Here is a 23,195-nt window from a genome sequence, read left to right as displayed (position 1 = left end):
GCGTTCCCAAATCGCCCTCCTGTTCAGATTCTCTGATGTCTGATAGAAAGGTTTAACCTGCAGCCACTGCCCTCACTGATGCCGCGGGAGGGGGGTGGGTTTATACGAGCACTGCACTGGCTATAGCCACGCTTGGAAAAAAGAGAAATGTGAGGAAATCCTGCCTCCATAAAACATGAGTTACGGCTTTATGAGCTTTTCCCCTTGTAGCAACGCACTCACATACCTGGGGCGGCTGTAGAAACCCGAAGCTGAAGAGGTTATATCCCAGCGTCACCGTGCGGGAACAAAACTGCAGATATATAAATCTGGCTGTAATTGTGGAATACATTGGAGACTGCGATAAAGAAAAGCCACAGGATTACACAGGATTGGGAAACGCATTGTACTGTAAGATCAGCACCTCTGCCTTACAAAAGGAAAACTGATTCAGACAAAAATGTTCCAATTGGTTTACATTCTTAATACGTTATCAAATTAGTTACAAAGATATGACAGCGGTAGATGTAATTTACCTATTTCATGCAAGCCCTAGATACTCTACAACATGATAAATTGATTTACAAAGCCAGGAGGCAAAGCAGTACTACAAGAGATTATTTATTGACCCAGGGATAGCAAACCATCAGCAGGGGAAAGGTGGGTCCGTCCCCTCCCTACCCACCCCGGCAGCCCCCCAGGCATCGAGAGCTGACGGGGGAGAGGGGCTTCGGAGGATGCACGGGGGGAGTGGTGGCTTTTAGGGTAACCTCTTGTAGGGCAAAGCTTGACAGGGTGGGTGGCAGGTCGTACTTTCTCAATCTACATCACCATCCCTGTTAAGATAACCCCTAGCTATGGAAAAGCACTTTTAAACACTGGTTTGAAGAAATGAAATACATTAAAACGTTCTTTTATAGATGGGAAGCTGATTCCTGCCACCTCCCCAGATGACATTCACCTTTCATGTACTCTCGATACCAAGCACGGCAACGATGCTACTGCTTATTCCAGGATTTCCCTTACAAGCGGCACAGGCTAGGCTGACGTGTGACGGCGGCCGTCGTTCCCCCAGCACCCATGGAGAAATCAGGGAAGGGCCAAGGTGCCACGGCCTTCCTAGCTCCCCCCAGACGCTTCACCCCTGCGGTGGGACGTCTGCCCTTTCATGTGAGCACAGAATCCGTCAGGCTTCTTGAAAACCCTCTCTTTGTCAGCCAAGCACACCCTGTCTTCAGCTCTTTCCCACCAAAAGGTAATTACCTTAAGAGCTCATTACGACTACAGGATGTGCAATTACTGCCTGGAAATAATGCACTATTTTTAGCACATCAGAGTAAAAAGTGGCAGATTGACAAGAATTATCCATCAAGCAGTAAGGCAACTGGCTTGTTAAAACCGCCTTTTTTTTTTTTTTTGCTAGAAAACAAGTTCCCGTCCCTTCAGAGCAGGTGGGGCACCACCAGCAGACCTGGCGCAGGGTGGCTGTCCTCTCGCGCCTCCTGCCCCAGCTCCCCGGCTGGCGGGCACGCCTGGGCTGGGGACCTACTGCTCTGCCTCCGGCTCTTCTGCCAAGTCTTCACGCGTGGGTAGGTTACAGCAACCCCTTCGTGGCCCCGGGGTCACCCCGGCCAGGTGTCACATCTCCCTTCCAGGCTGGCGTGGAGCCACGTGTCCCCTGTCTGCAGTGACAGCACCCCGGAGCCACCTATCCCGTCGGAGCAGCCCTGTCTCCTGCAGGGATCCACGCAGAGATTGTGGGTGTCCTCAAGACCCAGGGAGGGAAACGGCCCAGTCTTGCCTTCCAAAAATGCAAAGACAAATGGCCACATGTCCAAGGAGGCGAGGACAGAGGGTGACCCCAGGAACACAGTCTGGTCCCCAAGGAAAGGAAGATGCTCGACTGGACACTCAAAATGACAAATAACCCAAAGATGTTGCTCAGGTCTCCGGAATTGCTCCCGTGTCTGAAGAGACCCTTTTGAATATCCTGCTGCTATTGCCCATTACGGATGTTGTCCTGATGACAAACACCGGGGTGTCATCCTGCACCAGCCTGGGGACGTCCACACGAGCTGAACGCACTGGCAGCCGTGCTGTCCGCCGCACCGCACAGACGAGGCTGCCCGGGGCTCGCTGCTGCCCAGGAAGGGGCCATGGGGGTGGTCTTCCTAAAGAAGAAAAAGCCCTTCTGCCCCATTCCCACAGAGACCGTCACGAGCACAAAAACCTCTCGTTGTGCTCCTCAGCCCCGGCACACAACAGCTCGCGGTCACCATGGACAACTGCAGGCAGGCAGAAGTATTTCTGGGTCAAGAAAAAGCCCAGGAGGTGAAATGCTTGGAGATTTTAGCCTCCAAGGGAGAAAAGGTAAAAGAAAGGGCCAACACGCATGCAAATAACAGTGTCCCTGGTTGGAAACAGCCAACCTCCCCAGTCCTTGCCAAGAATTCCCCGTTCTGCTCCCCAGACCGTGGGAACAGGTAATGGTCTCACACCACCTTCCCTCCTGCAGCTCCGAGCAGCGGTTTATTTGTTCACACCCCCACAGCACACGCACGTCCCTGCAGGGCACCGGGGCTTTCGCCGCACTGACACAGCTCAGAACGGTGGCACTCCTGCTCCCCAGCCTCGGTTTTCAGCAGGCAGATGGTCCCACGTAACATGCTCCACGGAGGTAAACCTATGCTACGGACACAATAAAATGGCCTCCCAGTACATCATGCCAGGACATGAGATATATTCCAGCAGCCACCAGCCACCCCCGGGCACCGCTGCCTCCGCCACCACCTCTGCCACCACCCACCCACGTCCTCCTGCCCTTCACAGGTCCTCTGCCCCACCTCAGAGCCTTGCAGGAGCTTCCTAAAAACACCGAGCACCCGGTGGGGACTGAGCTGCAGCTCTGCCACGTGCACGGATCACCCGGTCCCTCCCGTCGCTGCTCCCACCGGCTGAAGTGGCTTCAGGAGAGGTTTCATCCCATGCAGCCGTCCAGCTCTGCCCTTCTCCTCCACTCCCGATCAGCTCAGCAGACAAATCCCAAGGCCAAAGCTCTTCGGCAGGCAGCAGCTTCTGTGCGTTACATGATGCTCAGGGTGGCAGAGCGATGTCCCCACGTTGGCAAAACCGAGGAGCCATGAGATGGCATGAGAAATGGGGTTTTGCTTTTTCCAGTCCATCTCCCAGATTTTCGGTGGTTTTGCATAGCTATCCCACAGTGCCACGGGAATAATCACCGCACGCATGGAGCCGAGCAGCAAGACATCATCTCAAGGAGCATTTGCTTATGGCAGTCAGGCATGATGGACAGGGCAGAAGTGAGGAGAGAGATGGAGGAGATACAGTGCAGAGGGAAAGGGAAGATGCTGGAGTACATCTGATGTAATCTGACATAAGAGGGTTTTCTCTGGGCTATCCTTTAAAAAAAGTTGTTTCACCATAAGAGAAAAAAACCCAGAAAGTTTGTAAATGACGAAATGCACCCCTGTGCCAGGGCAAAGAGGGAGGAGGCATTAACATTTCCAGTTCTGACGATTTTTTATATCTCCTGCATAATAATCTTAGCCCAATTTCCAAGGAACCAGCACCCCGTGGGGCCTCACAGACCACGTGCAGGCGCTGGTGCCGTCCCCCTCCACGCACCGGCGCTGCCCAGGGGAACCCGCAGCCCAGCGCCTGCAGGATGCCCACCCCATCCCATCAAACCGGCACCGCGTGTCCCGGCCCTCGGCAGCATTTCCCCACCATGAGAGGAGGAGGCGGCTGCTCTCTCAGCCGTGCAGGACATGGCCAAAAACCAGCGAGGGAGAGCAGGCGGGAGGGAGAGAGGGGGGGAGGATGGAGGGAGGAGTGCTGCCTTGCAGCTGAGCGGACAAATCGCCCAGCCGAAGAGATGATCCAGCCCATTTAGTTGGGTTTTGATAGCTTGAAAGGAACCCAAAATCCTCCCAGCTGTGCTGAGAGCTGCACAGCTTCCCCAAACCCGACTGCTGCGACCTGACAGCCCGCGAGGCCCCGCTGCGCCGGTGCTCGCAGCCGCGGTGACAGGTCCTCCAGCACCCCTGGGCAGGGGAAGGCGCTTCGGGAACGCAGCGAACGACGGGCTGACTTTGAGTCACTTGAGAAACATCCGAGACGTCGTCTTCTCCTCAGGCTGCTTCGCTTCCCCGCGGGTGACGGAGAGCCGGGGGCAGCGTGGGGGGCGGCTGGGCGTGCAAGGAGGGGACGAGCCCCGCAGCCAAAACCCTCCTTGCCCAGCCAGCGCCGGCATGCATCCTGCATCCCAATCCCACCCGCTGCACGAGCAGTCAGGCACCTTTGCAAGCGTCGTGCGAAGCCCCTCCTCGCACTATAAAGAGCTCTCTAGGAACAGACTTTACGACTCCTTTCTAAATCTCAGCTATAAAAATATACATGCAATGCATGGCTACCTGCAGCTACCTCCTACCAGCCGTACAGTGATGCTCTCTGGAGTCCCTCCATAAGCGATGACAGATACAAGAGCAGCGTAGGATGATGTCAAATATGCTTAAAATGTGTATGGATTACAATGCCATAAATATTTTAAGGGCTTGAGTGAATCTGTTGCTAACCTCGCACCAAGCTCCACTGGCCCCCTCAGCCCTTCCCTGGCAGTAGATGCAATCCAGGCAAAAGCGTCATATTTTCACCCTGGTGCTATCACTGTGTCTAACTGACGCTCTAAATAAAGGCCAGAATAATTGTAGCACTTACAGAAGAATCAAGCGCATTCAAAATAGTCTCTTTTGGCTTCTGTGGTTTATCAGATGCTTTTATTTTCCCAAACACACCTAAAAGACAGCATGCCATAAGTGCTCACCCTCTTTGTGCTTGCTCTGTATAAGTGTTATTTCATGCCAGCTTGCTCACTTGGAAGAACACAACAGCAAAATGGCACCACATTTCCTTTGCCCGGCCACAGAGAAAACACCGGGAAAGGGAACTGCACCCTTTCCTTGCGGTATGTCACGTCACAGCCCATCCTGCTAAGGTCTAGGTGAACCTGCTCTGGCGAGGGGGTTGGACTAGATGATCTTCAGAGGTCCCTTCCAACCCCTATCATTCTGTGATTCTGTCTGTGTGCGTGAGAGACTGGCCAAAGAGAACCGGACCTTCTACAACCATCACAGGACACTAGAAGAAGTAAAGACTGCAGCCACAGGTATGAAAACCAGCCAACTACCCCAGCCCCAAGAATGCCACCAGCCAGCAGAGCCAGCGCTTGGAAAACTGCGAACAGAAATCAAACAGCCTTTTAAATCATCAGCCCTTGTGTAACGCGTGCGCAACTGCCTCCCCACAACATACGGCAGCGTCACGAGTACTACGTACCCAGAAAAAGGCATCGCGGTGCCTGCCTCCAAGCGAAGCGTAACCGTGCTTGGGCTGGCAGCGAGGTACCTGCGAAGGCACGCGGGGAACGGGCAGGGAGGTGGAAAGGAAGACGCAATCGTTACATGTGCCACCGCAAAACAAGGGAATGTCGCAAAGACCCCTGCTCCCCGTCAGCCCTTGGATGCACCAGTGCCATCATGAACTTCCCTTCCCCTTCCCTAATTTAACAGACTCAAGATGCATCAAATATGCATTTTATTTATTATTATCGTAGCACAAAAAAAATATATCCAAGTGTGGATGCTGCTATAAAAGCATGAAGAAAAGGAAGCACCAGCACTGGCAGCTGCGTGCACTGCCTGCAGAACCCCACCACGTGGTATGGAGTAGGAGCCCATTTCAGCAAGGCTAGCATGAAAAAATTTATAAAAACAACTAACAGTAACTGACAGGCGGCCGTAATCCAACACAGGCTCCACAGCCCCTCCAGAAACATCACGCGCTGCAGTACGCAGACAGTACCTGATGCGCGCTCCTGCCCGCCGCCTCCCTACCTGCCGCCAGCAAGTTCGACCCTAGCGAGACCGCGGAGCAAAGCGTGCGGCGCATCCGGGAAGCTCTCCCGCCCCAAGGCAGTTATCAGTTTAGAGCTGCGCGTTTAGTTATTCCAAAAGTAAGTGCAAAGGGGCTTATTTATTTACTTACTTACTTCCATGTTTACTTTTGCCCGCTACATCTGTTATTGTAACACAAGCTGGATCCTTCCCCACTTGCTGCAAGGATGCTGCTCATCAGCCGCCTTTCTGAAGGGGGCCTTGGCTGAGACGCTGCGCGGGGACGCCCACCCTCTGCGCCACAGCAGCAGCAGTCCCGCTGCTCTCCGAGACACGTCCTGCGAGGGACTAACGACAAATGCACCCAGAGTGTCCCCCAGGGTGATTTTTGCCTCTCGCGCTGAACTCCCGTCCATCCGTGAGTCTCTGCCCTTTGGAGACCGGACCCGCATGCCCTGGCTCAGCACCCGGGACAGGCAGTGCAGCCTTCAGCACCCCAGAGGTCTGCAGTCGCAAAGCAGAATTGCGTCTGCTGACGGCCTTTTAGAAACCCAACCACGGCAGGGCAGCGAAGTTTCAAGTAACAACTAATTTAAGGAGAGGTTTATCTGCAGTGCTGGTTAACCCGACTGCATTAATTAAAGAAATGCGATTTTAGCACAACTTATTTGCCTAAATGGTGCTTTAAACCCAGCTGACCTTCTCAAAATGCTTGCAAGGCAAGGTTCATCAGAGTCTAACTTCAGTGCTTCCCTACATCAGCCAGCGCCACAACTACCAGCCTGCAGCAGCGGAGCTCTTAACCCCCCCGGGAGCCCCCTTCCGCAGGCAGGGACACTTCCCACGTGCAGGCGGCAGCTCCACGCTTCGGCTTCCATGGACTAAGTGTCCCACTCAGATGAAACCGCAGGTTTTACAGATGAAATAAGTAAGGAACAAAGAGGAGGGACAAGAGCCCATCCATCAGCGGTCCTAATCCTCTGCGCTAGATGTGGGCACCGCAGGCACCCATCCAGGGTGAGGTCCATGGCGGAGCTCAGCCCTCTCCTCCCTTCACCGCCGGTGCTGAGGACCCGACCGATGCCAAGGGCCACGTTGGCACGTCCCCACAGCCCAGCAGCTGGGACAAGGCTGGATCTGGACTAACGGGTTACAGCACCTCATTATCACTTCCAGGGGCTGGACATGAAGTTCCAGCATGACGTCCCCAGAGCAGCGGTGGGGCAGTGGGGACGAGGGCACCTCCCAGGTGATGGCGGTGTCCCCTGCTCACCATCAGCCCCGTTACTCCGTTCCCATGGCAATCCCCGGCCCCGCCAGCTGCACCACGACGTTGACTTTTCCTCTCTCTCTGTAGAGATCCGTGGAACAAAGCAAAATAAAACAATTAGGCAGTGTCTGCAGGGGTCAACGTGCAGTCACTCCTTTCAGGCTGATTTACGGTTTCCCAAGTCCCATGCAGAAGCCAACGTGGAAGCCATTCTGGGCTGCTTTTTACTCATATCCCCATCTCACGGACGCTGCACAGAGTGTAAAACTGCAGCCCAGCTCAACTCACCTCCCAGTCCTCCCATTTATCCCACAGGCACTACGACCACTGAGCCACTGCCAACATCTCCGCCAAGCCCCGGGGCCGGCCCCGAGGCCGTGCCTGCTGAAGATGCCACTTCCCCGCAGGGGTGAGGAATAAGCAGGCAAACAAATAGAGGGAACAGCAAACCTTGGGTTAACAGGGCTGGTTAAAAGAACAGCCCAGCATCCCAGTTAAGGTCCAGCTCTGGTGCTGGCTCAGCGCAGGGAACACCGGCACCCTTGCGCTTGGGGAAGCTTTTCGGACGCTGCACCTGAGCGCTGGGAAGAGCAACCCGTTTTGAGACCTGGGGTACAACACTCACATACGCCCTGGGAAATCCGAATTCTGACTCAGAATTTAAGTCAAGGAGAGCTCGATGAGCTGTAACAGAAAAAAAATCATGGAAGGAAGACGGTGGCCTGGCCAAGGGCAGCCGGCTGCCTCCCCAGCCCAGGCAGGTGAGGCACCCAAAATCACTCCTGGTCTCCGGGAACCATTTAACCTGCCAGTGACAACCACACAAAGGACACCGAAGAGGGCTGCAGAAGACCAGGGCCACCAGCCGCCACCCAGCAGCCTCCCAGCTCTCCAGCACGCCCTCCCCACAGGGCTCTCCCGGCCCCCCGCCGAACCCCCGCCGGGGGCTCAGCCCCGCTGCCAGCTCCCAGCACCGGCTCTCCCAGCCGCCTGTGCCTGGGATGGGTACCGGGTCTGCTGTGACGCAGGAGCCCCCGGCCGCTGCGGGCAGCTGGCCCCAGGCACCCGTCCCTGCTCCAGGCACGGTGCCGTCCCCCCGCCACGGGCTACAAGGGCTCGTTAGGAAACAGTAACACAGCAGATTAGTCTCCGAGAATACATCATCTCCCTGTTCGCTGCCCGGGGGCGAACAGAGAGCCAGAGGGATTTGGAGATTGCTGTCTTGAGTGCGCAAGGTTTAATTGCTTACGTTCTCCGTTACTAATGCACTCCATGGCAAAACCCGCGTCTGCTCCCTCTTTGCCCAGCGATGCAGGAACCGTAATTGAGTTGCAGCTTGGCTGTGATAAGCCTTCCCGCGGTGAGGCTCCCCGGGGACAAGCCCTGCCCCGGGCTGGAGCTGTCCCTCCGCTCCTCCCTGCGCTGTCACCGATGCCAGCGGTGCTTTGGCACTGCTGTGCCCTTCACAGTTGTCCCTTACGGGGGACCCGCTCGCCGCTGCCAGGTATTGTATGACTTTGTACCCAAGAATGGATCACCTCCTCCTCAAAAATGCTGCAGTTACGTTTCAGGCTCAGAACCGTATTTCTGGAGGTTTGCAGGTCTCGGGCTGGTTACGGAGGGGGAGCTGTGAGCCCACCACCGGCGCTCGCTGCTCACCCCCGGGCTGCTGCCCCTCCCGGGGTCCCGCACCCTGCGAAGGGCCGTGGGGCAGAGGGGGGGCCCGACAGGAGCCGAGGGCTTCAGCCTCCTCACCTGCTGCGAGACACGAAGGGTCGGGACGTGGCCTGCGCTGGGACAAGCGGAAAGCTCCGCTGCAGGCGGCTCTGCTTTCCCTTCGCTTGCAACCCTGCATCGCAAAGCAGCATCAACCCTGTACTGAAATCATCCTCGCTGCCCAGGGCGCTGGCCCTGGCAAGGCCGGGAGCCCCAGCACCGTGCCAGGCAAACGCCACGTCCCTCGTCCCGTACTCCCTGCACCCAGTCTCTCGCCACCGTGTCCTCAGAGAAACCTGGGTGGAAGAAGGACGAGCTGTTAGCCCAGTTTTGCAGCTGAGGGAGGCTGCGAGCAGGGAGGAGCCGCGGAGGACCCGCAGCGGCACCCTCCGAACCCGGGGCGCAGGGGCTGCGCTGCCGCTCCCCCAGCGCGTTTCCCCCCGGCAGCCCCAGGACGTGACACGGCTCATCAGCGTCAGCTCACGGCTACAGAGATTAACCGTGCCTCAAAAACGCGCCTCTTTGGAAAAGCCCGGCAGAGCTGACTGAGAATTACACGCTGCCCGCAGAAGTTTACAGCCAAATCAGCCTCAAATGCCTCAGACATTGCTCCCCATTACACTCAATGACATCCTCGTAACAAAATGCCAGGCGTTAATTAAAAAGCCCTATAGAAATAGGAACGCTCTCCGCTCGGTGGTACTGGGGGTTACTGAGGAAAGCCTCAACCTCATTTCCTTCCTCCAAGCTCTGTTAGCTGTGTTTTTATTTAATTCTGGGGGACTTTGCCAAGGGGCCAACGTGTTGGCGCTGACAGTGGGAAGCATCCCACAAGGGCAGAGAGAAATCACTGTCATCATTATTTAAGGCACGCTACGTTGGGATTAATTTTGTATTAGCACCTTCTTTACATCTAGAACAAACCCCAGATGTTAAGCTGGGGGACACGGTACCCGACCAATACCAAAGCGCTGCCAGGAGACATGCAAGCTCCCGCTCACGCCCGGGGAGGGAAGGCAACGCAGACCGCAGGCTGCTGGCCACCGCTGATCCCCTCGAACGGCGGCTGCCCCGAGGACCCTCTGCTTTATTCCGCAACCCCAGGTGAAGAAATCCGTCGTCGGAAAGCAGAAGTCACAAGCGGTTAAAGCCCCATCGGGGGGCTGAAGGAGTTGCTTCCAAGACGCCGTGACAGGCTGGGGAATCATTCCCTGGAGGTTTGGGGGTTTTGTACCAACGTGCAAACGAGAATGATGCAAAACTGTAAACATGTAGGTAATAAATGCAAGTGGAAGAAAGGAAGGACGGTAGCAACACGGACCTGGACCAGAAGACAGAAAAGTCCGTTCTGGATAAGGAGAAGAACTTTAATATTGAGGAACAGCCCAAGAACACCGAGACGTAGGCAGGAGCGTGGTCCACAAGAGCTACCTTCAGCGGGAGGTCCCCCAGCACCACTGCAAGGGCAGGAGCTGAGGCTTGGTTGACAGCAGTCCCCACGGCGCGGGGGGCATGGGGGTCCCTATACGGCTGGAGGAGGATGGCCCGGCACGGCGGGGGACGCTCCCGACATCTATCACCCCCCCATTGCCCTGATCCTGTCCCGCCGACGTCCCCAACCCCAGCCCTCCCCTCTGCTGCTGCGTTTTCCGCTGCCCTCACATCTTCTCTTCTCCACTTCCAGCGGCCCCAGGGGCTCCTGGATTGCAGACCCCAAAGACATTCTGTTCTTACTACACATTTCCTTTGGAAAGCCGTTGTTGTTTGCAAGCCAGAAGTATTAGTCAGCATGCTATACAGTGCAATGCTAATGAGAATTAAATCGATTCATGAAAAGTACCTGCTCAGCATGTTTATTCTCTATTTTTCAAACATAACTATATTGGATTCCAGCTTTTTTCTCCAGTCCCAATATACTGTCCATTCTATGAGTCCAGTAGATAGATAACATATAGTTACAATCGCTATAAACTACCTAATCTATATATTCCTAAAGTCTCTCTCCAGCTCCAGAATGGCTTAATCAATTTCTGTAATTTTTTTATTAAAGAAAAATTTCCTACTGGCAGCTAGATGGATATTTCCTTTGGGATCCCAGCTTATGTGCCAAGCTAAAAGCCAATACGATCTGAAACAGCCCTGCTATAAACCCCTGAAAAATAGAAAAACTTCATCGATATGACAGATATGCCACTATAATTAAAGTCTTTGGTAACAGACATTATGCAGCCAAAATATTCTATTTCCAGCTGCAGCATTCATCAAATTTTGACATCCAACATTAACTAGCTGAAGTCCTTCTGGCCTTACAAAGCACAACGCCACAAAGCTTTTGTTAATTATCATTTATAAAAATGCCTCGTCTATCTGGTGAGACACCGGTACCTGGCGAGCGCTGACCCGCCTTATTTCACTCCTTCCCGCAGCATCCCCAACCAGCCTAAGGTTTTTCCCCATCCTCAGGAGTCCAGTGCGTATGTTCTTTACTGCCAGATACGGAAGACTAAAATACCTGCCAACCTTGACTGTCCAATGAGATGCTCAACGCAAAAAACTGGCTCTCCCAGGGAAAGAAAATGGGTCTCAGCATAACGCCGAGCTCCGGCGAGGCTGCGACTCGGCCGGGAGCAGAGGGAGGCTCCCAGCTCAGAATTCTAAAGAAAATACGTTAAAATTATTACATTTAAATTATTAGGGTGCAGCCGGCCCACGGCTCTGAGCCCTGCAATGCTCACGCCTCTTCAGGAGGGATTTCCTGACCTTTGCATTTTCACAATGTGAAGTACATCCCACAAACCCGGACAGGTTTTTCAGTCTGCTCCCTCGTCCGCAGAAGAGCAGTTTCCATTTACATCAACCTTCCTGGTCAGGACCAAAGACCGAACAATTTGGGAGGACAGACCCCCCCGGTTTCCATACGGAGAACTGGGGTCATCCGCTAACAGAAGGACAAAGTTGCCCCTCGGAGCAGCTAAAAGATCCCATGGGTTAAAATACGGCTCTGCTCTGCAAACTGATTATGTAAAAACAGCACCGTCCTGCTCGGTAGCACAGCTCCCGATGCACATCTGGAGCGACAGCTGCTGACTTCGCTGAGCAAAATAAGATTTTACTCTATTTTACCGCTGCTGTCCCCCACAGGTAACGAGCCAGAGGAAGCACGATGGCATCTTGTGTTTTCTGTGTGCGTAGAACAAACTGCATTCCTCGGGAAATTTCAGCTGCCGAGTCACTTTTGCAAGTGGAGACAACGGTTACCGGTGAAGGTAATCTACACAGAGGGTAATTGCCAAAGTGTCATTAAGGGCAAAGCACGGTCTGCATCTTTAAAAGGACGATGCCGGAGGAACAAGGCGCCCAGCTGCTCCCCAGGACCACGCCAGTTTGGTCCACTGGCAGTTACGAAAACCCTGGGTTTACTTAGAAAAAAAGGGCTGTTCTCCACCGGTAGCCTGAAGCACAGTTCCCTCTGCACTGGCCCTTTTCAGAAAAAAATCAGACTCTCAGGACCAGGCATTTGTTGCAGATATTCAGTTCAGTCTCGGCCATAATTACACAACAGACACGACAACCTCCGCGCCATGTGCAGGAAAACTGCCCGGACGGCCCCAAATCCCACAGGTCACTTTAGAAACAACCATCTCTTGGTACATCTCAGCCGGTAAATTCCTGGAAAAATCAGATCATCGCAAAATCCGTGCCACGGAGCAGCAGGACAGAAAGGTTGCATGCGACTGTCACGTATCTGCCCACCAACCGGGTACCCGGGGGAACGAGGTTGCAGCGACTTCAGACCTCACCACTCTTCCTCTCATTTCCAAACGCTACTGAATGCAAAAGGCAGCAGTTACTCTTCTGTCTAGAAATGAAATCACCATAACGGATATTTAATAGCTGCCTTCAACTGCAAGAAGTCCTTGTGTCAATGTCTCACGATATACAAAATAAAAGACAGGCTTGTTTGAACAGGAGGCGGGTGGTGGCAGCGGGGGGAGACACGTAGAATTTGAGTGTGAAGCTTAACAATATGCTCTCATTTAAGATGGTCAGGTAGGCACGTGCCCACCAGCCCGGGGATGGTTTATGGGCAGTGATTTCATGCACACACAAACCCCCGACCGACATCGCCCCGTGGGGATGACGGAGGAGAAGAACCATCTCCCGACCAGCCAGAGCGACCACTGCCCCGACCCCGCTGCCGGCATGGATGGGCGCAGAACTGTGGAAGGAAGCGCGCTTCCAAAGGCTTCCTTTTCTGGAGATGAAGGAGCTGTTCTTTGTGATTTGTGCAGAAGAGCCGGTGCCGTCTCCTGTCCCGCTCCTGCCTCTGCCCCGTCCACCGTGCTTCTGCCCCCGCCACCCTCCAGCACCCCTGAACACCAACCACACAGCGAAATACACCTCTGGGGTGACGTCTTTAATGAGATTTCAATTTTTTTTTTTTTTTTAGAAGCAAAATATTTTAAACATAGATAAAACTGCCTAATACCCACATATTTATTTTCTAAGAGTGCCAGAGTCTTCTCACTTCTTCAGACCTTCCTGAAAACTCACCCCATTTCTTCCACATCTCCTCCCTTGTCCCGGTGCTCAGAGCAAAGCAACCTTCGCTTCAGCCCGGCCTCCGCCAGCACCTTGCTCCGTAGCCCTGGGTAGGTCTGTAGTTGGTTATCCAGTTCTGTCAGGACCGTAATAAAACCAGACCGCACCAGCTAACAGCGCCTCGTGCAAGATTAGGGTTGGTTAAGATGTTGCCGTGCTTAGGTGAAAGCACCAAAGCACGTTCAAGGTATTAATTCCTTTCCGTTGCGACCGAAGGCAGTGGGTTTGCCTTTCTCCTGGGCTCTGGCAGCGCTGGCAGAGCTCTGCTGACATGGTGAGGGAGCACAAGCAAAAACGTCTGCTGGGATGATGAAGGTGCCACGTATATTTGAGTAGATTTTAGAAAGTCACCAAGAGCCACAGCAGCTGTAACTCCCTTGGGAATACAAGGGGGGAATCCACAAGAGAGGCCGGTGAAGAAACAAATGAGGATATATTTTCCTGAGTTCTGAAGCTTCTAAGAGGCTGATAGGAACAACCACCCAAAATAAGTAACTACAAGTTCTGCCACAGGAGGGGATTTAGCCCCATCCTTTCAAACCGTCCCCCCAGCCCTGGCAGGACAAACTCAGGCCCACACACAGGCACACGTTAGCTGTAGCGTCGCTGCACCCGTCAGAACCTGCTCCCCATCTCCTTCTTGCCATGCGAGAGCCACAGTCTCTGCAGACACTCGCTGTGGATTCATCAGCCTTGCAGGCAATTCCAGATCATCAATATGAAATTGCTCTTATACTACTTGATAATTTACTCTGGAAAAATTTCAAAGAAAAGAATTTGACCTGAAACCTTCTTATTTGCAGAAGCAACTCCAAAGCTTTCTGTAACGAAACACTAATTGGGTTTTTTGACCACAAACAAGTGGCTGATGACAGTAGCACCACTCAGTTCTCTCTGCAACAGCACCAAGGTCTGACCCCTGCGCTAACGAGGCATTGTCTATTCTTGACAAAATTGATGGCAAATAAAATACAGCACCGCTTCTCAGGTGGCAAATCCCAGCTTGTTCCCCAGCCTTCTCCAGTAACGCGCTGTCATTTCTAACAAGTGACAGAAGCGCCACGCTTCCTCTGCCGCCTGGAAACCAGGACCGCGGTGATTTCGGAGGGTTTGCTCTACAACGCCACCCCCTACTCGGGGACACGGCCGCCCTGCGCGAGGCGGAGGGACCGCTCCCGTTTCAGTGGGAGCACACGCGTGCTCTGCAATGTGTGTTGGGTTGGGATTCCCATCAGTCCCGCACAAACTGTGCTCACCGTGGGGTACGTGACATCCCTACAGGTCTCCCAGAAAGCTGAAGTGTTGCGGGTACCGTAGGGTTTGGCTTTTCCCACCGGAAAACTCCCACCTCACACAGCGCGAGACAAAGATAAGCACACACCAACCTCGAACACGTAGGACCGAGTGCCTATCGCCTACCGAGTAGCTACCCCGCAAGCCAGCAAGGACTCCACTCTCCACTGACACCCAAGTTCACCCACCGCCGCGCAGGCAGAGGCCATCCCCAGTGCCCCCCCCCGTGCTTAGGAAACCATCTTCACGCATGACCCTACGCACCCCGGAGAGGACACCCACCCCTACGCGAGCTGTGGAGGAGCTTCCACAGACCGATGGCATCTCCATCGGGACCTTGCCCGCTACCACTGACGGCATCTCAGCGAGGGTTTTGCTCGCTGCACAGTCTTTTCCTGTCCTCATACGCAGCTTCCAGGAGAAGCCAACCCGCAAGGTTTCAGCCAGGAAACAGCTCTGCCAGGTGTACCAACAGAGCAGGATCACCGCCGGTGCCTCCAGTCTCGTATGGGGCAAACCGAAGCCCCGTGCAAGTCTCGGCTTTGCTGGAACGCAGCCCCAGCCGACGTTCCCGTGTACGTGATCCCTTTGAGCTCCTGAAGAGCGAGTCAAAAATGAGAAACAAGTGGGCTGCTCAAGGCACTTTCAGTATTCCCCAGGCACCTTAAAAAAAGCTTCCTACTGTGCATTACCTAATTTTTACATGACAGAAGCAGAAAATGTCTTCTTTCATGATGCTATTGTACATGCCTTCTGACAATGGTATTACCGTGTAGGCGTGTGTGCGCATGTGTGTGCATCTCTCTCTCTCTCCCTCTGTTTGTCTTCAACATCTTATATTGGAAACTGATAAGCAAAGTAGTTCTTTCAGGAAACTGGCTCCGAAGAGGGGGCCAGCCGGCAGTATCGCAGCAGGGAACATTGTAAAACAGGTCTGAAAAGTTAACAGAAAATAGATATTTCAGCTGGTGAAGACAATAGCACCACTAGAAATATTTTCAGTGGGTCTGCGTAACAACTTGTGTTTCTGCCTCCCATTAAAATGAGAGTAAATATGTCACTAGTTTTTCGGTGGACATTTAGGGGATGTTTTCTTCAGCTGCCTTTTCTATTCTTTGTATTCAAAATCATGTACTTGGAAATAAATTTAAAAGGAAGAATAATGAATCCCAAGAAACTCTCAGCTTTGACTGTTACTTCGTCTTCAAACTTAGTGTGCATTTCAGGCAGTTTTCTTCCGAGCCCACAAACCGTGTGTATGTAAATGTCGGAGCAGGGAAGGAAGGATGCTGCCCTGACAGCGTGCAGCTCTACCGAGATGCAGCTGAGCAAGAATGATAGGCTTCTGTTGCAAATACATTTTCAGTGCTATAAATAAAACCATCGCTTTGAACAGAGTCAACAGCAAACCAGCCACAGAAACCTGCCGGTATTGCCTTCACCACCCCTGGGACCCGCAGGCAGGGAGGGGTGCCAGCCCGCACCCGCTGCAGCCCAGAGACTTTGCTGACGGACCTCTCCTCGCTACCGCAACGCACCGGCAGTGCTGCGGTGGCTTTGCCGGAGCCTCGCCAGCGCCGGACCGCGAGACCAGGCGATGCTCGGGGAACCTGACCCGCCGCACAGACCCACAGCCTCGGACCCAAAGCCCGTCTTACTCCACGTTTCCGACAACAGGTTTGGCATCAGTCGCCCTTACTGCACCCCGGGTTCAGGCTGCGGAGAGAAGGGAAGGCTCTGGGAGCAGACATCAACTTCTCGGCATGAAGCCTCGTGGTTTCCGGCGCTCTCGGCAGCAGGGAGCAACCGCCGGTGCAGAACACGTCACCTGCGCTCAGGACTTCAGACAAGAGACCCCACTGCGTGAGCCGCGGTCTGCTAACCTACTTCCCGGCAAAAGCAATTGGAAACTCTCAGAAGATAAAAAGATAATGAGCAAATAACCTTCACAGTAGCCAGCGCTGCAAAAACCCAAGGTTCCCCTTTGTGTTGACTGCCTGTTATTAATGATCCTGTCAGGTCTCCTAATGAACTTTGTGCTTCATGTGGAAAATGTGGGGTTTGTCCAAGAGCACAGCCAAGAGCTCGTTGTCATTTATTCCCAGTCTTACGCAAGAAAGTTCTTACATTCTGACTCTCAGAAACCGCATTTTTATATTTACTTTCTCACATCTCCACGTTCTCGTAGTACTACTGAGGTTTGAAACAAAACGCCACTGTCTTTTCAGGAAAATGCTTGATGCGTTGAGCAATGGCAAATCATTAATTATTTCAAGCCTTTTATACCACCACTGACACCACAGCGAAGAATTTAAAACATTCCCTCAGACAAGCAGCTCGGTCACAGCAAAATCCCAGCGCAAGAGCATTGCTTCGTTTTTCAGAGCTTGCTTTATTCTAACAAGGGCTGCAAGGCTGCCTCGCCGGCAAACTGCTCCGCGGTCGTGCTTGGAGACACGGAGCACAAGGTGGTAAATATAAATTAAATATACTGCTGGACCAGACCCTTGCCATGGGGATGGACAAAACGCCTTCGGAACGGCTGCCCCTCTCTGCCAGCCAAGCTGCTCCCCGGGAACGCATCTCGGGGACACGACGCCCACGGGAGCGGGTCCCCAGCACGCACGGCCAGCTCCCAGCGCAACGCCGAGGGACGGAGCATTAACGGGCATTGCTGCCTTCTCACATCCGATGGTTCCCACACTGCAAACTGCCGCCTTTGCTGCTTTAAAACGTGCCTCCGTGGCACATAGTATTACTAAAATCCCAGCTTTTCCGAGTCGGCTGCTGGGACCCCCCCGAGTCCTGGCACATGGCTGAGACCCGCAGCTCTGCTCACCGGCAGACACACACTGTCCCCTGGAACCCGGCGGAGACGGGTGCGGGGACGATGTCCTCCCCAGAACAGCCAACTACCGGAATATACAAAAAACACCCCAACAACAAACCCGCTGCTGGAGGTGCCGGCCCAGCTGCCCCCACCCACTGCACACACTCCCTCTGCCCGCAGCAGCTCTGCCCCCCAACATCGGCCCTGAGCCCGCCCAGGCCGGGGGACCCGGGGACGAGCTCTCCGGGCTCTTCCGCCTGCTCGGATGGGCTGTTCGGGAGTGGAAATTAGGGCAAAAGAGAGGAAGGATTCATCCAAGCTCAGACAATGAGCCGTTCGTTCACCACGGGAATATTGCCAAAGTAAACTTTGGATAATCAAATGAAAAAGGCTTTATTTGGAAACAGAATAGTCAGGTATTATCCAGCAGCACCGAACCCCTACTCGCCCGCCTTTATCAAGCGCAGCCAAAGGTTAATTTTGTGGAGGGGTTTAACCAGAGCCATTACCTGAAACATAAATAAGGCCTCTGAAAATCAGCTCTGCCTCCGAGCGCTCCTTTCTCTTCCCCAGCAATGGGGAAGCGGGATGCCGTGTCAGACGGGCCACGCTTCAGGGCGGGTGTGAAGCCCGTCCCCATCCCCACAGGCTGCCGGGGAGAGCGGCACGAACGCACGGGTCCAGCAGCAAAGATACACGTTACAAACTTCCAGCAAGCGGCTTCGCTCCCCAGATGTGCGCCGTGATGAAGAGCGCTGCGTATGAAAATGATGATATACGCTTTGGACAGTTTCTCCGTATTTAAGTAAAAATAGAAATACATAAATTAGAAACACGCGGCGTAGAAACAGCCTGGGCGAGGAAACACTACAGCTCTCGGCAAGACGTGAAATATCTGCGCTCGTCAGGGAATGACCTTCAAAACTCATTCACTCCTCACAGCCCGTACGGTGACGGTTTTTCTCACTTGCGAGACATTATACATTCCTACTATGCACGCTTTAATTTTGCACGGACTATAAATACTTTGCTCGCAAGGCTGCATGAAAGCCACAGAAAACAAATACTGAAGTGGGGTAACCTTGATTGTGAGGGTAATATGAGCTAATTCTTTATACCTTAGGTCACGCATACTAAATACCGGGATTCACTGTTTACTATGCTGAACATAAGCCACTGAAATACGTGATCAAGTGGTATTTTCTCCTAAAAAAAAAAAAAAAAGAGGTGCAAAATGACGACACCTTGTTAAATTATCTTAGGGACCGAAAATCCAGATTTTTCTAAACTGCGCTGCCTGCACCTTCTCTCCCGAACTACAGGTTTCCACGAAGGGGTAGCAGAGGCAGTCCCTGCGGGGGGAACCGCGGGGCGGCGGGCCGGGCTCTTGGCGGGGGCACGCTCGGCGGCCCGGGGCCCGAGGGCTCCTCAGCCCTTACTCGCAGGAAACGCCGAATTTACCTGTTTTAGCGAATTTAAGCAAAACTGCCGGGGCCTCCCGCGGGCCGCAGCGCTCCCCGGTGACCGCTCCCCGGCGCCGCGGTGCGGAGCGTGTCCCCCCCCCGCCGAGGAGCTGCCCCCCGCTCGGGGCTGCTGCCGCCTCCGCGTCGCCGTTACCCCACACTCTGCCCCGAATTCTCCGCTGCCCCGGGGCCGGGCTGAGGCCCGCCGGTGCCGGCGGCAATAGCCGCGGCTGCTGCAGCCCGCGGGCTGCCGGCGAGCTCCGCCGCCGAGCCGCTGCCCACGGGAGGACGGGCGAGCAGCAGCCGCCGCCGGCGGGGGGACGCCCCGCAGCCCTCGGGCCGCGCGGTCCCGTCTCCCGGGCAGCGGCAGCGGGCGGGGAGCGCCCCTGTCAGCGTTCGGAGACGCCACCTCCCGCGGCAGCACCCGGGCGGGGGGGCCCGGGCGCCGGTGCCGCTCCTGCCCCGCGCGCGGTAGATGCGCGCCCCGTCCCGCCGCTCCGGCCCCCGAGGAGGGCACCCCCCTGGCCGGGGCAGGGCCGGGCGCGGGCCGGGGGGGCGGCCCGGGGGCAGGGGAGAGCCCAGCCCTGCCCCGCGGCACCCTCCGCGCCTCGCTTCGCAGCCAAGCGCTCTCCGCGGGGCGCGGAGCCCCCGCAGCCGGCCCAGGGGGGCGAGCAGCGCCCGGCCCCGCGGGGCACGGCCGAGGCTCTCCCCGGCCCCGGGGGGGCCGTGCCGGGCTGGCCCTGCCCCGCTCCGGGTGCCGGCGGGCGGCCCTCCGCGCCGCGTCCGCACACCTCCGCGGCGGGCGGGGGGGGGGGGGGGGTCGGGGGGTCCTCGCCGCCGGCAGCCGCGGCCCGTCTCCCGCAGCCCACGCTCCGGTCGCCCCCCAAAGCCGGGGGGCGGCGGGAGCGGGGGGGGGGGGGGGGGTGGTCCGCCTTTGTTCGCGGCGGCGGGGCAGGACCGGGCCGCCCCCGCCGCTCCGCGCCCTTTGTCTGCCGGCCCGGCCGCCCGCCGCCCCGCGGGACGCTGACCTGGATGGTGCAGGTGTACTCGCTGTCGTCCAGCAGCCGCACGGTGCAGTTGTACTCGCGGTCCAGGTTCCTGCTGCTGCCACTCATCCACCTGCTCAGCATCTTCCCGAGCCGGGCGGCGGGGCGCGGAGCGGGCGCGGAGCGGCGGGCGCTGCCGGCGGAGCCTCCGCTCACATCCCCGCTGCCGGCGCGGCGCGGCGCGGTGCGGTGCGGCGGGCGCGCCCCCCGCCCGGCTCGGCCCGGCCCTGCCCCCGCTGCGGGCCGAGCGGAGCGGCGCGGAGCGGAGCGCAGTGCCCGTGCCCGGGCCGCGGCGCACGGCGGGCGGGGTGGAGGCAGGCCCGGGGGGGCGCCCGGCGCCGGCTGCGGGGGCCAATCTCGGCGCCGCGGCGGTGACGGGCTCCGCCGCAAACCAATGCGGCAGGGCCGGCGCGGCTCCGCCGCCTCCGCTGGGCAGCCCCGCGCGGGAGGGGGCTCCGCGGGCGCGGAGGGGCGGGGGGGGCCGCGGGAGGGGGGGCGGCGGGGGTCCCCGGGGCACCCTGCGAGCTGCGGGGCTCCGCGGCGGGTGTCCCCGCCTCCCGCCCGCAACTTCTGCCCGCTCCCCGCGGGCTGACGCCCACCGAGGGGCTCCCCCGCTCCCGGGGGGGACAGCGGGGCGGGGGGGGGGGCAGCCCCCGGTGCGAGCGCAGCCGGCGCGGAGAGCGGCTGTTGCGGTGCGGGGAGCCGCGCCGGGCAGGCTCGGGCGCGGGTGGCCGGCTGTGCCCTCGCCCGGGGCCACCCGAGGGGGGGGGGGGGGGGGGCTGCCGTCCCCCCCCCCGCGGCCCTGGGGCCGGCAGGGGAGTAAGCCCGACGCGGCAGGCCTGCAAGTCACAGCCGAAGCAGCGGCCTGCGCCCGGCTCCCTCGCCGGAGACGGGTTGGGGTTAGTCGGTTGGGGCCCCCGCAGCGGGGCCCGCTACGAGGGCCCTCCGAGCAGAGCAGGGTGCCAGCCCAGATGCCGAGGTAGTCCCCAGGGCACGAGCTTCTCTCTCAGCGTCCATTCGCTGTGGAAGGAAACTTTTAAGTCCCTGGTTAGTAGACAAAATGGACTCCAAGGGTGATCAGCGTTGCTGGGATGCAGGTGCTGCTGCGGCTGGTGCTGCTCGGCAGGAGTCGAATACCTGCTGGCGGTGTCAGCAGCGACCGGGGATGGGAGCCCGGCCGGCAGTGCTGCAGAGCTCTGCCTCCGGCCCTGGCCGTTCCCTGCCTGGCTGTCACACTCCCTCCACAACCATCCCCGCAGAGAGCGAGGCCCCCACCGAGGGCTTCAGCATTGCTCCCGCCACCACCCTGGCTCCGCACATGCTGACAAATGCCCGAACCGAACAGGCCCCAGCGAGGGTCCGTGGTAAGCTGCCTCCGGTCTGTCCCACGGCACCACGGGCCCTGTCCCCGCTGTGCCTTCCTGGCTCAGGTCGTCTTTGCCTGGAGGCTCCCGTTCATCCCGTCCTGCTGTGTTCACAGGCTGCAGCGCAGCTCCCGTCCTCCCTTCGTGACCCCAGCCTTAGACTCCACCTGTGCAGCTGTCTCCCTGGTCCCCGTGTTTTCTCTGCTCCAGCTTTGCTCATTCCCTGCCTTCCCAGGCAGAAAGCCGGTTTACAAAACCACATTCCTCGCCTTTCCCTAGGCAGCGCCGGCTCCCTGCCCACCAACCCCTCCAGACCTCTCCCGGCTGCAGGGCAGCATCCCTTCCTGCACCGTGCCACCCAGCAAACCTCCTCCCAGCTCCGCTCGAAAGGAGGACTGCTCCGAGGCGCCGGTGCCTTTCTGGGCTCTCGTATCCGTGACACACCGTCCTCACTGTGGGGAGCCCACACTCTGGCGTGTGGGGCTGGGATCCTGGTGCTTTTCTTTGGGGCCATACAGTTCAGGGGTCGTCCCCATGACGGCTAACGAGAGAGGAGTCTTTCCCAGCCCTGCCTCCCCATCCCCGGCCAGGCTGGCGGCACCGGCTCTGCCCGTCAGGCTGGACATGCCCCCGCGGCGGCTGTGCTCTTGGAGGGACCGCAGGGGAGGACCAGGCTCGGTTATCTCAGTGTCCAATAGGCAATTAATCTAAATGTCCAATTAACGTAAATGACAGAGTGGGACCGCGATGTTGCAGGCAGTGGTGCTGCAGCAGTGACGCACGGACAGCGGGCCACATCTTGGAGAGGACATTATTCTGCTGGAGAAAATGATGGCGAACCCAGAGACTTGGCCTGTGCGGGATGTCTATCGCGAGACTGAATTCTGCTGCTCCCCAGGAGGGTGGGTTGTGCCCGGCACGTTGTTAGGAGGCGTGATGCAGAGCCCAGAACAACAACGGCGCTTTTCACAAAGAATGGGACTCGCTCCTGAACCATCTGGGCACTTTTACAAAGATGCTTGTATTCACTAAAGTAGCTGCTACTTTGTCATGTATCCCACTCTGCATAAATTGTTCATCTGCCTCAGAGCTCCCCTTCTGAACCAGCTGAACTGTTAATGAAGAATGGGATCCTCAGCATTAGCAGGTGCTGCTTTCATCAAGAACAGAAGCTTCTGAGCCAGCTGAGCGGCTTAATGAAGAGAGCATTCATGCCACAGCAGCCACGGCTTTGTCAGGGAGCCTCTCACCCGTGCCACGGCTCGGCTGTGAACTTCGTTCCTCGACCAAGTGAACAGTTTTGCTGAGGTTCCAGTTTTCGGCAGAGAAAGTGCATTTTTTTGTAAAGACCCTGCCGAGGCGATGCAGGAGCCCCTTGCCTGAGTTCATCCCCCTCCGCTGCCTCAGGCTCGTCCTCAGAGCGGAGAACGGTGCTGGAGCCAGACGTCTGAGGGCAGCTCTACGCTCCTCTCAGACTACCTGGAAATGTTGCCACTGAGCGTATCAAAGGCTGGGAGACACCTTTATAAAAATACTCTCTGTTCCCCAGCTTTGAGCGACAAGAATGCAGTTTTGATGAGTAATCTTTTTTTTTTTCCTTTTACTAATTAACACAGTAAATCCTACAAATTCTCCATCTTTGGATTCTCTGTTACTTGTGGTTTTGAACTAAAAAATCCAAAATGCAGCTGTCCAAATCTGTATTTAAAGTGAACTCTTA

The 23,195-nt window shown here is 56.5% G+C and overlaps 1 protein-coding gene across 3 annotated transcripts in view; it reads right to left on the bottom strand.

Annotated features, from left to right (window-relative positions):
* The window catches only part of FRMD5 (FERM domain containing 5), a 113,771-nt gene extending 93,576 nt beyond the window's left edge, over positions 1-20,195 (bottom strand). For all 3 annotated transcript variants that reach the window (XM_059823703.1, XM_059823705.1, XM_059823704.1), the window contains exon 1: positions 20,094-20,195. In XM_059823703.1, coding sequence (XP_059679686.1) covers positions 20,094-20,195 — 102 coding nt within the window. The remainder of the gene's footprint in view (positions 1-20,093) is intronic.
* Between the last annotated feature and the right edge of the window lie 3,000 nt (positions 20,196-23,195).

This window comes from Gavia stellata, chromosome 13, assembly GCF_030936135.1.
Source record: "Gavia stellata isolate bGavSte3 chromosome 13, bGavSte3.hap2, whole genome shotgun sequence".
NCBI lineage: Eukaryota > Metazoa > Chordata > Aves > Gaviiformes > Gaviidae > Gavia > Gavia stellata.
Note: the sequence above shows the minus strand (reverse complement) of the source record. Positions and strands in the feature narration are given on the sequence as shown.